This window comes from Larus michahellis, chromosome 13 (assembly GCF_964199755.1).
Source record: "Larus michahellis chromosome 13, bLarMic1.1, whole genome shotgun sequence".
Classification (NCBI taxonomy): domain Eukaryota; kingdom Metazoa; phylum Chordata; class Aves; order Charadriiformes; family Laridae; genus Larus; species Larus michahellis.
In genome coordinates this window covers 8,042,932-8,060,534 of record NC_133908.1, presented here as the reverse complement: position 1 = coordinate 8,060,534, position 17,603 = coordinate 8,042,932, and the positions used below count along the sequence as shown (strand labels likewise).

Below are 17,603 nucleotides of genomic sequence, written 5' to 3'. Positions count from 1 at the left end.
ACGAACAAGCAAAAACCAAACATAAATCAAAATAAGAAGAATACAATAAGAATGTTGTTACTTACAGCAATTCTAAATGTTTGCAATCAAACCTGAACTCCTTTGCTTTCAGATTTGTTAGGAATTTAGGCGGTAATTCTGATCTAAGATATGGCAGCTTGATCATGGTTTACTCTAGGAACAGCCTTGGGTGTTCACTAATGTAAATGAGATCAGAACGGAGTTGTTAAAACTTCAAAGCAGAGCTGCTCAAAAAGTCATTAAGCTCCATTAAACATTTGCATAGACCAGCATTCAGTTTTTACTGGAACTAGAGCTCATTTGCAGACTTGAGCCATAAAATGCAGTTAAACTCAAAACCTTCTTTATAATTCTACTTCAGAATTTAATTCGTGTTTGAATGCAAATCCCATGAAAAACACAGGCTGGAAGAGTCAAATCAATATGACCAAACCCAGCCATTTAAAAAATGCCAGGTCCCGCGTTAGCGTCTGTTGATTTAAACCACTGTAAATCATCACAGTTCAGCATTAAGACAGTAGGAGTTACCTCATCTAAAAATCTTTTCTGACACTGTATGAATCAAACGGACTGAAACTGGGGAGTTCTGCATGGATCTGTCGTAAGTGCCTTGTACACTTCCTCCAGAAAGATTTCTGTAAGTTTTACAAATTATGTCTAATGCAGGGTTACAAGACAGCAGCAAATCTTAGCTCAGGGTTTATTAGAATACCCAGCAGATGCCTAGTTTTCAGGAGAGAATACAAGTGTAATACTGAACAGGTTTTTCTATTTGCCACATAAAGAGTTTGCTGTGCTCACTGCTGCTTGCTGATGCACACTTTGTCATGAACTCTCTATGCAACATCCATTCAAATGAGTGTTAATTTACGTACTACTTCAGGCTGCATGGAAGGAGAGCAATTCTCGGAGGCACTCAGTACAATAAATCATTCGATATAAGATTCCTTTGTCCCTAAGATTGTCGAGGAATAGATCATAGCAGGGGCATACCAAGTATTTGGTTAACTAAAATAAAGCTATGCTGGTGACCTGCTGTTGAAGGTGGTAGGAATATGATCTTGCAGGTGTGTCCAAAGATCATCTGCTAATCAACATACACAGTATGCACAGATCCTCAGTGACTCGGAAGGGAGCGAGTTGTGAAAGAGATGGTGCGAGTCAAGAAAGGGTTAATTTGGACGGCTCGGCTTTTGGTATGGGAGAAAACACGGATTGTACTTTCCTCCTTTTTGCCCTCTTCTGAAATGAGGCGATACAGAGCCCTGTTTGCAGTGCCGTTTCTAGAGAACCCAAGAGCAGCAAATTGAGCAGCTACGAAAATGCTGGGCTGAACTCTGCATTAGCTGCAGTCATCATGTACGGGTTACACGGTGATGGTACTAGAATAAGGTGTCCACAGAATTTAGTATGTGGACATACTCTTTTTAATCAGGCGGCAAGGCTTCTAGTTCTCCTGCAGGTTTTTCTTATGGCTTATAACAGTACAGCACTTCTTAGCCATCCAGATTGAATACTGCAGCGGAAAAACTCTGTGAACACTAACACTAGCTTCCTTTTCCTGAGAGCTAATGGGGTTACTTTTATGATGCACATTTTATCAATCAATTTATTTTATAGAAAGAAAACTTTACTGTTCAGTACTTCTGCTGATTTTATGTCTCTCAATGTAGACGTGCCTGTGTTTTTTTTAAAGCACTGCTGTGTAGCTCAGTGCAGAAAACTGCATCAATAAGTAATCTCAGAGAGATTAAAGGAAATTACGTTTTGGTGTAAATGCTTATTTAAATATCTTGTCTTTTCTCAGAATTCATTTGCAGTTGGCATCAAGCAAACAAATTTACCAAGGTTACTTTTTCATCTCCTATTTGAAACTGTCTGCATGAAATGGATGCAGACAGGGCCACAATACCCCTAAAAACTTAGACGGACACTGCTTTGTCTTCCTCCTACTGTCACAGAGATCTTGTGTGGGAAAAAAGTTATGCAGTATTGCCTTTTGTTAAGGCAAAATAATTCTCTGCAATTACCTCTCATGCCAAAAGAAGGAACCAAAACACATCTTCATAGAGACCTTGCTCAGTGTCCAATATTGAACAGCAGTAAGTGAAATTCGGGCACGTGTGAACATCTGACATATTCAGAGATCACACAGAGAAGAATGAAACATTGCTCCTTTCGGTATTTGTATTTTCAAAACTATGACAGGAATGAACAGAAATGGGGTTTGAGATATTACCTAGGTACCAAAGTACAAGTAGGTATTTAGGACACAGACTAAATCTGATGAAATCTTTGACAAGACTCCCGTGACTTCGATGGACTTTAGGTCATAACTGAATATTCACGAATATACTGCTGGGTTGGCATATTTTCCTGTTCACATAGGAACATCCCTGTTTCCATTTACTTCAATCAGGTTTGAACAAGCCCCTCCTCTAAGGGTTAACTAAGCCATCATTACCCACAGAACAGAGGACACTTGCCCTCAGCTGCTCTCTTTGCACCTCTTCACATGAATAATTTGGATGCAAATACACTAAAGGATACAGCAGCAGCCAGCTTCCACCCAACTGGGATATAACATATATCTCTTCTCTCCAAGAATTATGCTCAGGAGATGTAGCATGTGATATAATTACAGAATAAAGTGATAAATTGAACGTACAGTTTATCTAATATTTATATTACATGGATTCCTAGAGGCCCTACATGCCATCTACAATTCGTATGTGCAGTAAGGTACAGAATGTGTCCACATCGCAACTCTCAGCCTGTAGACAAAGCTAGTTAATGTGCGATTCTTTTATTGCATACTTCGTTTTTTATGCTGGTGAGGTCTGCTGAGTCTCAGGATGAATGATGATATTTATGGACATTTCTGTAGTCCTCACCACTGTAGCGTATGAACACCTCAAAGTTTAATGGCATCCCAAATTAACGACAACTTCTGAGGAAGCGCATAAACCTGCAAAAATTGTGCTCTAGGTAAATTATAAATCTGTGTCACCGCTCCTGGGCACACAGCAAAACTTACACCGAGGAAACAAGTTTATATGGCAGGACTCTCCGTATTAAGCACGCAGCGGCATGAAAGCACGCTTCCCCCCAAGCTTAGCCCACTTCATATGACTGTAGCAATATCCTTCACCTCAAAGAGCAAACCAGGAACAGCCATCCACGTTTCTGCCGCTGTTCAGGAGGGAGCGTGACCCGTACTTACTGCCATGGGGATGTTCCACGCCATGTAAACATGGGACTTGAAGTCATCCATCCAGACCTCAGCGGCCCGCAGGGCGTTGCGCTTTGCATAGTAATCAATGTCGTTGTTGTAGGGCTTCTTTGTGCGTTCAATATGCGCCACGCGAGAACAGGGTAACACCTCCATGCTTCCTCCACACTGCCAGACCTGGGAGAGTTAGAGGAAAAACAATTATATGAATTTTAGTTGTTTGTTTTTTTTTTTTTTTTCTTTTAAAGGTGCTTTTCAGATGCTGTATGTACAGCATTTCCTAAGTGGAGATGGGTACTGTTGAACAATTCAGAAAAATTACCTGATTTACCTGCTCTGGGGGTGAAACCCCTCACTCTCTACATTGACTACAGATGAGTCCAAGGTGAGCGCAGCTGACTGTGTTAGGTACATAAGCTTAGGTACCAGAAATATCCAAGCCCATCCCCATAATGTCCCTCTTCTTGGAACCATTAGGCAGAAGAGAAATTATAAGGTGGTAACCTCTATCACAGGGACTAATTTAACCTAGTGCTCATTATTGAAACTTCAACAAAATTCAGTTGTATCACCTGGTTGCGTTTGGCACTGAATATGTGGGGTTACTGTACCAGCTCTCCAGATCAACTAACAAACTTTTAATAGTTTAAATGTGACCGCCAGAACAATCTGATAGACGTTGAGCATGCATAAGCACCTCAGATGACCTATTCCGCACCAGAGCCTTTTATGTGGGGATTTGAACATTACTTTTGGGAATCAGTAGGAAACCAATTACCCACATGCACAATACCAACAGGAAAAAAAAACACACACGGAAACACACTTATTTTCTCATTATGGAAACTTACACTTTGATTGTGTCAATTATTCCTTTCTTTTTCTAATCTAGCCCCTGCAGGCTTCAGTGATTTTCAGCGCAGCAATTCTCCCGTCACAAACACGCTCTGCCCCACCTTCAGTAAGAAACAAGCACCGACTTACCTGGGGCAGGACATCCCATGGAAATCCTCGCCAAGAATAAGACACAAGCCTTGGCACAGAATGCCTTGGTAAATCTAGCCATTAACCAAAATGTGCGTTTGTTTAGCAAGAGAGGTTACTGCCGCACTCGGTAGCGGGTATGAGCCAGCAAACACATTTCTCACCCAGTGCTTCTATGACCTCTCAACCGCTTACCTGCCAGGCGGCGAGGAGAGGAGAAACCTCTGGTACAACTATTCTCTATGCCTTTACCTGCAGCCTGCTCACATAAGAAGCGGTAAATGACCACTTATCTCTCTGCCCCTGAGGTAGAATCATAGAATCGTTTTGGTTGAAAGAGACCTTTAAGATCATCGAGTACAACCATTAACCCAGCACTGCCAAGTTACCACTAAACCATGTCCCTCAGCACCACGTCTACCCATCTTTTCAATACCTCCAGGGATGGCAACTCCACCGCTTCCCTGGGCAGCCTGTTCCACTGCTTGATAGTTGATGAAGATGGATAAAAGGGGTTGAGTGAGAGACTGTATCACCCAGCCTTCCCAGACACCACCCATTCCGCGCAATTTTTTCCTGTTGATTATTTACTGTCTGAACTCCATGGTGGGAAACAAAGAGGACTTGCCTCTCTGGATCACTGAGATTAGGAATGATGCAGAGTGAGCAAAGCTTATGCGTTTCAGTTCCCTTGGGTCTGCACCCAGCACTATAGTCTAGCCAAAATAAATAAAAGGTATTAAAATATAAGCAATAATCCATTGCTTTCCAAGGCTGCCTTTTACTGAGCACAAAGAGCTCATTTCCAGACAAGACGCACTCCAGAAAAATACTGGGGCAGTTCTCCACCTAACCTGCCTTCTCAGGGACAAAGATAAATTGCTTGGGAAGTAGCAGATAAAGTCTCCTCCAGCTGAGTTATTTATTTATTTATTTAAAATACTTTGTTAGGTAATATTTATTTGCTGCTTTCCAAACCGTTCTGTAGTAAATCACTGGCCACTGGAATTTGCATTTGATAAATAAAATACACTGAAAAACACACTGCTCATAAATTTGGACTGACATATGCTGAAGGTTTCCAGTGCAAAGGGGAAGTGCTACAAAAAGGAAAGGAATTAATTGATTTTCATGATCAGAAGGGGAAATGAGCAGTACACTTTATTATACTGCTATTTGCCCAACCCATCCTGGAAGTCAGCTATTTAATGCACAGCACATATTTCTTTCTATTGATATGGCTAATGACCTTGTAATTTTTATTTATGTATTTCGGTACCAAGGGCAAATACATTATCTGAGTGACAGATTTATTTCCTTCAAATGCCAGTGCTCATGCAAACCTGAAAAGAAAAAGGTACTAAACTGCAACATTAAAGGAAACAGTTCAGCTCATCTGTAAATTCAACACAAACAGTAATTTATCAGTGATAAATTCTCCCCAGATGAAATCCACAGGGAACTCAGACACCTGGCTTTGAAGAAAACACAACAAAAAAAGGCAGCAGCAGCCTCGGGCCAGATAACGCTCACCCTGGCAGCCGGGATCTCGGTGCTCAGCACTCAGCGTGAATTTGCACTGTGCTGTGACCGCCCCATCTGCAGCCCTCTGGATTGCTTTACACTGACATTCGGTGCCCCCTTTCCCCCAACCTGCAGCCCCATTTTGCTCTTTCAAGAGACAAAATCTGCTGAAGAGTAGGAAGGAAGGAAACAAGCAGGAAATAAAGGAAATTTTGCTTCCTGTAAAGATGCTAATTTACTCCAGTGACTTGTTTTTTCTGGGAATACATAGCTTCTGACACCAGTGGGGATGTTTCCCAGGGTGAGGATGGGATTTCCAGTCCCAGAGAAAGAGACCTGGATGTAGAGCGTGTGGGGCGAGGAGATGGTTAGGCGTTGCGTATCACCAGATGTCCATCATTGTGCTGCCATTTCTCCACATCCCAGATAGATGCCATGGCTGCTCAACTATGGGTCATTTCTTTTCAGGGCAGACAAGTCTCCTGTTTCACTTCATAGGATTAGTTACTGTTCGATGGAGCGTGGACATGACTCTGCATCCCCAGCCCCTCTCAGTGCACTGCTAAGTGCAGAGCGAAGCTCTTGTCCTCTCCAGCCCAATGATCACTTGACCTTACACAAAATGAAACCATTTCAGTGGAACAACGAGGCACGTGCACCCAAAACCAGCCAAGACCCCAGCAGGTAAGAGCAGTCATGTGAGGTTTAGATGAAGACTCAAGACTCATGTCTGCATCAAGGAGATGGGGAGGTTTAGTAGCACCTTCTCCCTGCTGGACACAGAATTGAAAGACATGCGGGATTCAGAAAGCCATTGCCTGTCTGCCTTTAACTGCAAGAAGTCTGCGAAATACAATGAAGGATGAAAGAATGAGGAAAGTTTTACTGCATGAAACAGATAAGAGAGAGGTGAGTCAGTGGCTGCCCCCGAAACTGGTTGAGTCTTCTCCTCCTTTAATCCTCAAAGGGGTATTTAATGATCCATTTTAACAGTAGTAACCAACTCCTTCCTTTCCACATCTAAGTATGAAATTATGCCAGAAAAATAAATATATGCATCTATATGGCATTTTTCAAGCAGAGTTCTTAAAGTGCCTTACTACAGGAAGCAAACTATTTCTACCTGAGCATTAAATGATGCCCGAGTCCCTCCAAACTGACATGTTTCAGGCAATCAGAGGAAACCATCTTCCATATCTATGGCTCATCTGCTGGGATAACAAAACATTTCCAACCCAAGTAATTCCTCTCACACTGAGATGCCAACATTAACTGTGTGTTTCAAGGTTCATTTACTGAGAATGTGGAAGTTGAAGGGTCTCTCTGAGCTGCTCCCTACAAGGGTGGACATCACTGAAAAGCACGCTCAGCCTTCTGCTCCCCCCATGGAGAGGAGAACCCCCAATAGTAAAATCTTTCTGGCATCACAGCACCAAACGTGTATCATGCGGCAACAGCCCAGGCTCCGTGGAAGGTGAGGGAGACAGAGGCTCAAAAGATGCCCTGGGCAGGGCACAGACGTGGCTCCAGCTGACCCGCAGCAACGGCAGGGAAGCAAAGGGGCTCCTGCTTTGCGTGCTCCTCGTGCAGCGCAGCTGCTGCGGCCCAGGGACCCGGCTTTGCCTCCGCCAGCGTCACACTGTGCAACGTTTTAAGACATGATCAAGTAATTCCAAGAGACACTCAATTTATTTGCTAATTGTAGTTAATTTCTAATTTCAGTATCGCTCTTTAGGCTGCCATAAACAAAATTGGTAGCAATATAAATGTTACCATAGCTGTGTTACCTTAGCATTTTTACTGCTAATTATCTCAATCAAATTTTCTATAAACAGACATATTAAGTATTAAGAAGAACAAGTACCCACATCAGGGGTAAATTACAAACGGAATGATAATGTTCGTGGTTTGCTCTACAATGATTTACTGGCACTAATTATTAGCTATTCCTGAACACCTGAGATGTGGTTGTCCTACAGAAAAGCGTTTACCGTTTATTTTACAGTTGTCAATTGAACATCATATTCTATGCATCAAAGAAATACTGAGATGAGAGAGTGTTTTGTCCACCATGACCTAGACTGTGCGTCACCAAAGTTCTCTGAATGAAGGCTGGGTACATGACTTAATAAGGCTAATAAATTGCTATGCTTTAACTCTTGCCAAACAAGAAGAAATTTTATGAGGAAATATATTTTCCCACAAGTACTTATTGCTGAAGGTCCAAACTATCATTTTTAATGGGATTTTTTTAAAAAAATGGTTTTCCCCCCCAAAAAAATTTAGAAATCCAGAAAATATCTTAAAACAACTGTAGTCTTTTTTTTTTTTTGGATGAAATTATTAGCATCCTAAAAAGGGAGTACAGTTACAAACAGCAGCAACAAAAAGATCAACAACAACAAGGGAACAAAAAAAGAAACATAAAAGAAAACCAACACTTTTGACCAAAATCCAGGTATGCTGGGAATGAGAAAAGGAGGTGAGGCAAAGGAAAACGTAAAATTCCATCAATCAAAAGGGTCAAACAAGAAGCCTGGTCCCCGTTGAAGCAGGATGTAGAGCTGTCTGGGCTAACCAATGCCGAAGTTATGGCAACATATACACAGAACCTTGCTGACACGGCCTCCAGCTCTGCAGGCGGGACCCATTTCCAATAGCATCCTGCCCTGCTGGGTGAATGTCAGAGCTCAAAAACCACACGGGATTCGAAACTCGGGCGGGTGTTTGCACCAGGGCAGGTGCAGCTCCCGCGCTCACCCCGCTTACGGGGAGGGCTCCTCGCTCCCCATGGACCGACTGAGTGCTCTCTAAATCGAAAGGCACCCCACGTTACCTTCAGCTGCTCTGGTTTTTGAAAATGTATGTTTACTGACTAATGAGTGAAATGATTCACGCCAAAAATGGCAATGAAATTCCAATATTTTGTAGCCATTCTTACGCATGCTTCTGGGAGTGTCAGGAGAAGAGGGTGCCTGCAGTCTACAAGTAACTAATACTAGAGATTATTCATACTTTCAGTCAAAAACCACAAACATATAGCTCACAAGTTTATGCATGACCTTATTTTGTACACTAAGCCGACTGTACGTGGTTATTTGATTTGGTACAAATTATCTCAGTAACAGCAAAATCAGTAGGTAAAAATGAAAATGGCATTTTATGAAGGCACAGCTGAGGAGACAGTTAACTCTCCTGACTCATAAAACTTAGACTGGAAAGAAAGATCATGATCCTTAAGAACTTTGTATCCTGCTGTGAATTCTGCAGTTTAAACACCTCGATGCTCAGTGAGAGAGAAAAATAAAAGCTTCAGACTCTCTGTTGCAACTATTTTTCCCATCAAATACACCTTTGATTCAAGCAGATGGAGGGATGAGGGATCCAAGAACCTGTAATAGTGGAAAGAGGACTTCAGGGTGGGGAGGATTTGCTTCCAAGCAATTACCCTCTGCTAACAATTTCACAGCCTCTTTGAACGGACACCCGGTTGTGTCCCTTGGTGTGACACTGCAAGTTTACAGATGCCACGGCAACTCCAACACCGAGTGAAGCAGGCACATGCAACACACTGCTCTCCACCTCCTTTAAAACTACCTGAGGAAACATTGGCTCACTTTTCCGAGGGGGCTGGGATTAGTTCTTCTCTTTAATAATACAGAAAATCAAGCAATTAATGAAATTTGCAATAATCTGTGACTTGGAGCCCATTTTTTCACAGTTAGCAAGCTCTCTGGGGGTGGTGCCAGAAGAGACTATTACTGTACAGCTTGCAGTTGTGTTGTAGCAGCTCGCTGCCTTCAAGAGCTTCCAGTGGTCCTTTGCTGAAAGAAATAATCACTGCCAACATCTTCCAGCAGTAAGAAGATGGGAAGAATCAGCTTTAAAACATACACGTGGCAGCAGGGTCCCCTCATTTCTAATGTGCCCAGCGGGGCACGTTACCCGGTGTCTCTGCAGCGGCTCCCGCCGGAGGCAGCACTGCAGAGCTGGGTGTTCAGCACACCCCGAAACAGAAGCCTTATGCTAGCGTCGGACTCTGGAGTTTTATCAAAACAGTTCTGAACTCCACCTGAGCGGCACTTCATAGAAGTAGCCTTTCAGATTTCAGACTTTCTTTCCTGTGTGAAGGCAACAGAAGAGACGGAGGAGTTTTTAAAGCAGCTCAGATCTCCCTGTTTTATGATATCCCAGCGTGGGAATTCTTAAAAGTCAGGGATCTCAGGTTTTCTTCAATTTTCAACGCAAAGCCTACCAAAAACGGATGTCTTCTAGACTACCCACACACACCTACAACAGGACTGGAAAAGATTTTCCTATCATGAAAGAACTTCCACACGTTTCAGAAATTTTGCTGACCTAAATTGTCAAGAATAACGGCAATCTTAAATGTTTTCACTAGTTGAAACACAAGCTCTTTGTCACCTCCATCTTCCTTCTCCCTAAAAACTACCCTCAAAATGTTTTTCTTAACCTGAATACTACTGATTTTCAGGTCTGGTGTTAGAAGCTTTTTCAACACCACAAGCGTATTTCAAACTGAAAGGTCAGTTTAAATGGGAAACCCAAAACTTTGTTGCAAAAATAGCAAACCACAATCTTTGGATAACATTTAAAAGAGGTATTTGTTCTCATTTAGAAATTTTGTTTAGGCACAACCTTTTCCACAGAAGTATTTTTGTTTTAATTTCTCATCTGGAAAAGCCTCAAAAATGTGCCCAAACTTGAAGGAGGCCAGTGGGCTCACAGCCCTTCTCAGAGAGCACGTGGCCTGGAGATAACGATCCTTAAATCACTGTGACAGACCATCCAAATGAGGGGATCTGACAGAGTGATTAAATTGTGGTTCCTGAAGGTGAAAAAAGTCTAAGTACTTTCTCTGGCAAAAGTTGCAAGACCTGAAGGGCAGACCTGAAGCACAACCCAGGTAGTAAATTCACAAGAGCAGGTACCACTGGGCCCATCTCAGCTCCTTGAACACCGCTGCGTCGAATAAAACCCATGCACACAGCGAAGTTACAGGGAAATTCCTACTCCGATGAAGTCAAACAGAAAACTCTTAACATAAAAAGCATGCATAGGAAGGGGGTAGTGTAGTTTTGGCCTTTCTTTCCAGTCAGCCACGGACCAACAAGGTCTAAACCAGAAGGGATTCCGCAAAGGAAATTTGAACCGTGCAAATAAGATCTTTTTCTATCCGAAACACGGTAGCTCTCTAGTTATCCTCCAGTCCTCAATGGAAGGGGCAACTCTTCTAGTGCTCTCTCTAGAAACAAAAACTTAGCATGAACACAGCATGCTTACGGTTCTTGCCACTCTAGTATTGACAATTTACATAGTTCACTGGAAACCGATTTTTCAAAGTAATTTATAGCTGACTAGAGAGTCATATTTAATCAGATGGGCTAGATAAAGTGCTCTCTCTGTTTTTCACTTCACATAGGAAGCTGTTAGGAACTAGGGAGCTGTCATAATCAAACATGTCAAATGGAAAAATTAATCATGTGCTCTCGTGTTGTTCGTCAACTACATTTTTATCATCATCTTTAAAGACAGCCATAATTATGGTTTAAAAAAGTCCCAACTCTCATTTCTCAAAATAGCCTGCGCTATTTAATGGTGCAGTTATAGAGAGAAAAAAAAAAAAAAAATCTTTTCACACTGGGACAAAACAGCTTACATCAGAGAGACTTCTAGCTGCCAAAAAAAGAATTGAAAAAAGGAGGAAATCACATCTCAAGATCCACAGATCATATGTTTTCTCAAAGATTTCAGGATGAACTTCTGACCAACGCTTGCAAATTACAGGACCCAAAAGGGTCCTTGCTTGACTGATGATGACATTGTCTCTACTGTAATCCCTGCCTTGTTGGTTTCAACTCCTGCTTACAGCAGTTTATAGATAATCTGCTAACAGCAGATATATAGGGAGTGTGGCAAAATTTCACATATAAAAGTAATTCTGTCACTGGGGTAGTCTTATTAACATGTGTAAATACCTATCCCCCCAGTGCTCTTGCTGTCCTGCAAGGCTGCGAATGCACAGAAGCATTTGTGGACTATTGATTTTGAAAGGTTGAATTTCACTTGGGGCTCTTCTCATGTTTTGTTTTCCTGGCTCATGCAGCACGAACTTCATTTCAAGACAGAAGCACAGATACAGAGGACAGAGCAGACACCGTCATAAGAGTCTTTAGTGTATCTTTGGAACTAGTATTACCTCTTTATTATTAATATTTCAGTTGCCCCACTGATGAATACTTGGAAGCTAGCTGCTTTCCCCAAAACCGTTACTACAGAGTTCAGAGGTGTGTTGTTAGATCCTCTTGCAGAGTCATCTAATGTGAGGTTTCATGGCAGATTCAAAAGGGCACCTTTTCTTTGTAGGAAGGTTAAAAAATTATTTCATAGATATTTGATTAGCCTTTAAAATTTATTAGAATTGATCGGAGTTTGGCCTCTTAGTTTCGTTCCCTTGGGATTTTCTAATATTTACAGATTAATTGCTTTCAGAGAAAAAAGGCAGTGGGACCATAATGTTATTGTAATGAGACACTCAACTGATGCACGTTTTCGGAATTTCTCTGGTGGCTCTACAGTAGCAAATTTCGAGGTTGTCCTTCACATATTTCTTAGAGGTTACACAGAACCTCAAGCCAGCTAAGATCTCAGATGTGACAATAGTGAGAAGATAAAACCCTTCTGCTAACCCTCTTACGGAAGAAAATAGATAAGCATGAAGAAATTGAAACACGGTCTAGAGAAACTCGCACTCAGCAACTGCTATCTTGCTGTAAAGATAAACTTTGTGTGTAAAGAACTAAGTCTGATAAATTAATAGACTAGCTGCTATGGGAGGGAAGATAGGATTTAAAATTATATTAAAAATGTCCCATATACTTTAACCACTAATCCGATTTCCATAAACGCATATTTTGCACAATTTTTATAAAGAATATTGCAACTTTGAAAAAAAGCACGTCTAGGGAAGAAGATGGTGATTTTATGTGTGAAGTAGAATTCCCTGCTGCAAGGAAAATTCCAGACACTCTGAAATGTCTTGGTGATGGGGGATGGAAATTGCAAAAAACCTTTAGAGAAACAACAGCAGACATCTACCGCATCGGCTTGCTGCATATGCAACATTGCATAGGCCCTGCTTTATATATAGATTTAAAATACGCATTAACTGGGATGGCAAAGACTAAAATATCAACCCAAACCAAGGTGGTTCAGCACTTCTTGTTTCCCACTAGGGAAGTTCATCTATAACTGCATCTATACTGGTCAGAGACCACCTGCTCTGGTGGGACTGTTTCCTGAGGAGCTGGTGAGAAGGCTTCAGAGCCAAGCAGAGCACAGCAGGAGTTATGCACAAGGCCGAAAAGCAGCCAGGTCTGTACTCAAAGAAATGTTAGGAGAGCTTACTGCAGGTACCGGACTACCGTCACTGGTCTCCGGAGCCTGCTCCTCATTCCCAGTCCCGAGCTCCCAGGATTCACATGACTGCAAAGTGATCATGCCATCTACCCTTGCCCGCACAAGTTCCCTGGATGCCTGCCTGCTCTGGGGTAGCTGCCCGAGAGAGGCATCAGGAGAATTATCCAGAGACTCCACTGATCCTGGCTGATCCAGCTGCAGCAATGCACCACGTGCCATGCAGGGGACAGTAGCTCACCCCCTCTGCTGAAGGCATGATCTCTGTCAGCGTGTCCCTCAGGTGGAAAAGGATGGGCGAGATGTTCTGTTAGTTCCAGAAAGCACTTTGGGAGCAGAATTTGGGAAATGGCAACTTAATAGGTAATAACAAAGCAGGCAACCTCGCAGGCATGGTGTACAGCAAACATTGGTACGTTATGTACTGCTGACCTTAGGTGCAGATAAGCACTGTTGTATCTCCCATCAACCTCATTGACATCATTGCTCAGGGATGGCATCAGGGTCTGACAGGAGAGGAAGCACTGAGGAATGGCAACAGGGAGAGAGGACAGCCTATCTAAGGGCAAGTTTTTAATTTTCAAAGACTTCTTTTTCTTAGCAAATGAATGAACATTGGCACCTCAAAACGCTCCAGGAGATGTTAACAGCTCCTATCGCCTAAATGACAGGCATGGAACAGAGACTGCTTTGAGGCATACCCTTACACTTCATAGACTAGAGGCAATAACTCCGCTTCCTCTGAATTCTCCTCAAGCCTGAAAGAGGCTGCAGATATCTTCTCCTTGGCTAGTACCAGATATGTTGGTTTTTGCAAGCCCCAGTCATTTTTCCTTGTATAAAGTAAATGCAATTTGGTATCTAATTTAGTTTGGTAATTGTCCCAGGCAGATGCTCCTCATAACATATTCGTTAAGAACACATTTGATGAGAATAATTTTCTGCCTTCTTACAAATTTACCCAACTTTTTCCCAAATCTATATAACCACTGTCAGTCATTTCTTCAAATCTGTCAGCACAGACACTGTTTGTACTGTAACTGTTAAAGTTCAACAAATTGGCCTTGGAAAAATACAATCTACGTGGGATACGTGAAACAGTACCGAAGACCAGCCCGTCATCCTCGTTCCTCACTTCTCAGTCATGTGATTGCTTTAGGTTGTTTCTTCTCACTTATCCCAAAAGACCAGAGAGAAAATCTCCCTCTAAATTCAAGTCTCAGCAAGGGATAAAGACATATGTACGTTAAGCTTACATCAGAAAACCTGCAGCTGAATTCCCGCAGTATTTAAGTTCTTAGGAAAAACGCCTGTTTTGCCAGACTCCGAGTTTTGCTAACCTGCACCAAACCACCAAATAATGCTGACTAGTCAATGCAGAAGCTTCTCCTGGAACACAAGAACCAGTATACTAACTGCCATAGTCCAGTGCTCACTTGGACACTACTTAGAAGAGGCTCGCGACTAGATCAGCCGAGCACAGCAGCAGCCCAAATCAGGCTGAAGCACACAGAAACACAGTCAGATATCAAAAGGTGATTAGCAAGAATACTGAAGGTCAGAGTACAGATGCCTTGCTTGACATGGGTAGGTGTTCACACAACACTTCCATAAAAGTCTCTTGAAAAGTACAAAACTAACGCCCAGAGAACAGAACTGGGGCACTTTCTAAAAAACATCACTTATAAAATAACTGCATTGACCACACTTGTCATTACCGTCTCAATTTCCACTAATATATGTCAAGATCAATATATTCCTCAATCATTCAGCTACTCGATCACTGCCTGAACAAACCGAGAGGCATTCAATCTATTACCCATGCCGATACTTGTACTATGGCTTTCTAAACCTTTGACTTCCTATTGGAAAGTCTTACCTAAAAATAGTAACTGGCACTTAGTCATTATATGCCTTTGGCCCATGAGTAGTTTCATTCCACTGAGGTTCACAAGGCTCTGTATTAACGAAAATCAGTCCTTCAGACAACCTAGCAGGGCAGCGAGCTTTTGATCTGAGGCCAATTCCGCCCTTGCCCTAGCCAAGGCTGTCACCTATGGACACTGTAATAAAGCAACAGCTCCTTCAGAAAGCAACTTTTCTTCAAGAAACTCACCTCCTCAGTACCGGGGTTGGGGTGGGGGGGTGGGGAAGTGTGAGCTTTTGAAGGGAAAAGTTGTTTTATATTTCAAACCCCTTCCCATTTTAATCTGGTATCTCAGGTGAACAGAGATCATTTCCTCTGATTAAATTAAAGCAAAAATTGGACCTCCAACCTAGAAGTAAAATTGAAAGTCTTTGCCAAAGCCAGGTCCTAGAATTAAAACACCCACACTAGAAACATCTGGGGTTGGTCTACTCATAATGCCAAATTTCAAATTTAAACTTTTTGAACATAGGAAAAAAAAAAAGGAAAAAATGATACAGCATGCGTCAGCTGAATTGCAGAATCACAGAACGGCTGAAGTTGGAAGGTACCTCTGGAGGCCATCGAGTCCACCCCGCGCCGCTCAAGCAGGGCCACCTAGAGCCAGTTGCCCAGGACCATGTCCTAGCAGCTTTTGAATGTCTCCAATGATGGAGACCCCACGACTTCTCCGGGCAACCTCTCAACATTGTCTCAACATTCTCATTTCAATTAACTTCCTTCAAAATGGCAAATGAAACGGTTTTCACAGTATTTAGGGTCCCAGTACATCTGGGAGATATAAACTACTTCTAATTTTGCAGAAAGGGCAGGCAGCAAATGTGTAACTCAAAAATACCTTTTTTAACAGGCAGACAAATGCATTAGCCTAAAACTAGGCAGAACCTCTAATAGCATCTCCCGTCAATTGTTACCTAAGCTAAGCCAGGATGAAAGTACAAGGCACAAGTTGCTTTATTTTTCCTCCAAGTGAGTTACCAGCTTTCTTGTGTAATACCATTAGTTCACACTTTCAGTCTTTTGCTAAAGAAATAATACTTACTGCATGTTCAACCTTCAGTAAGAAGGCAGAAAAATGATAAAACGCTTCCTGGCATTTTAGCTAAGACCACAGGGAGGAAGGATAAAGAGTGGAATTTATTGATGCTTCCATTAGAATAAAGTCATTCTTGAATAAGAAAATATTGAAACAGACTGTCTAATGAAGTGATCACAAAGGGTCTTTTCAAAGGACCCTAAGCGGAGTCGTCCTCATTTGTTTTCTCTTTCCACAACAGCCCCTTAAATGATCTTTGCATATTGTCTGCACTAAATCCTGCAGGGTTGCTATTTCATTTTAAAGAAAAAAGCTTTTAGGCTGCAAGGGATTCATTCCGTGAGAGCTATTATGCTTATTGTGACTCTGCTGCAGAGCCAAGGGATTTACTATATGCTCATTAGATCCCGCTTTGTTCCAAAACAATCTTTTACAATGCAAATTTTAGCTTGCTGATCTACTTAGAATAACACTTTCAAAAAAAGGCTATTAAAGTAAAAGCTTCTTCTAATGCAGAAACGCTACAAACTCAGATTAATTACTAATATTTTAGACCACAAAGACATCTGGTGTCTCAGCTTAAATTCAGCTTTGAACATGGTTACGGCAGGTCGCAAGGACTCAGTATTCCGGGTACAAAGCCATACCACGGACAGGCCTGGAGCCCAGAGGCCACATTAGAAAGCCACCACAGATGAGGCACATTTTTTAGTTGGCTTCTTGGTGGCTGGCATACAAAAGACTTGATTTGTTCCAGTGCTGGCACCTGAAGCATCTAGGTTGCACAGAAGTCTCACTAGCAAAAATGTTCATTCACCAGGACCTCTAAGGAAACTAGATGGGACAAGAGGTGTGAGTTCTCCACAGCCCTGCCACATAACCATCTCTGGGGCAGGGTGGACAAAAAAAAGCAAAGAAAGCGAGGGAAATGTAGCTGGAAAAAATGGCAGAAGCGAGCAGAAACAACTCGCTGAGTTGTGGCGCTGGATGTGCAGCACGTGGATGTGGAGCTGTGACAGTTTCCATCTCTCGGGAGGGCTCTTTAAATTCACGTTTGGCAGCTGTGACCTGCAGAGGTATTGATGGGGCGAGGTGCACTCTTGTTTTTAAAGCATTAATTCTATCTTATTCCTCCTCTATGACCTTCCCGAGGGAGCGGTTGTACGAACACGGAACGATGAATATTATCATCCAGGAGATATACCTGATAGCTCATTCTTAATAGTTCTATAAATCTCACTAAGTCTTGGTGCTTTAAGTGTACAGCAGAGATAATACTGCTGTAAGGAATAGTGGGAACCCATCTCTCATAAGCACAGAAACCAGCCAGTCTAGTGACGCTATACCAAAGCATTCTCTCTTCTACTCCGATTAGCAGAACTCAAGCTGGAGGTAGAATTTATACTGAAAACGGATCTCTAGGCGGATAATTAACAAAACAG

The 17,603-nt window shown here is 42.2% G+C and overlaps 1 protein-coding gene across 4 annotated transcripts in view; it reads right to left on the bottom strand.

The window, feature by feature from the left end:
* Window positions 1-17,603, bottom strand: part of GALNT9 (polypeptide N-acetylgalactosaminyltransferase 9) — a 252,854-nt gene that overhangs the window by 12,670 nt on the left and 222,581 nt on the right. For all 4 annotated transcript variants that reach the window (XM_074606360.1, XM_074606359.1, XM_074606362.1 and 1 more), the window contains one exon: window positions 3,245-3,430. In XM_074606360.1, the coding sequence (XP_074462461.1) occupies window positions 3,245-3,430 (186 nt within the window). The remainder of the gene's footprint in view (window positions 1-3,244; window positions 3,431-17,603) is intronic.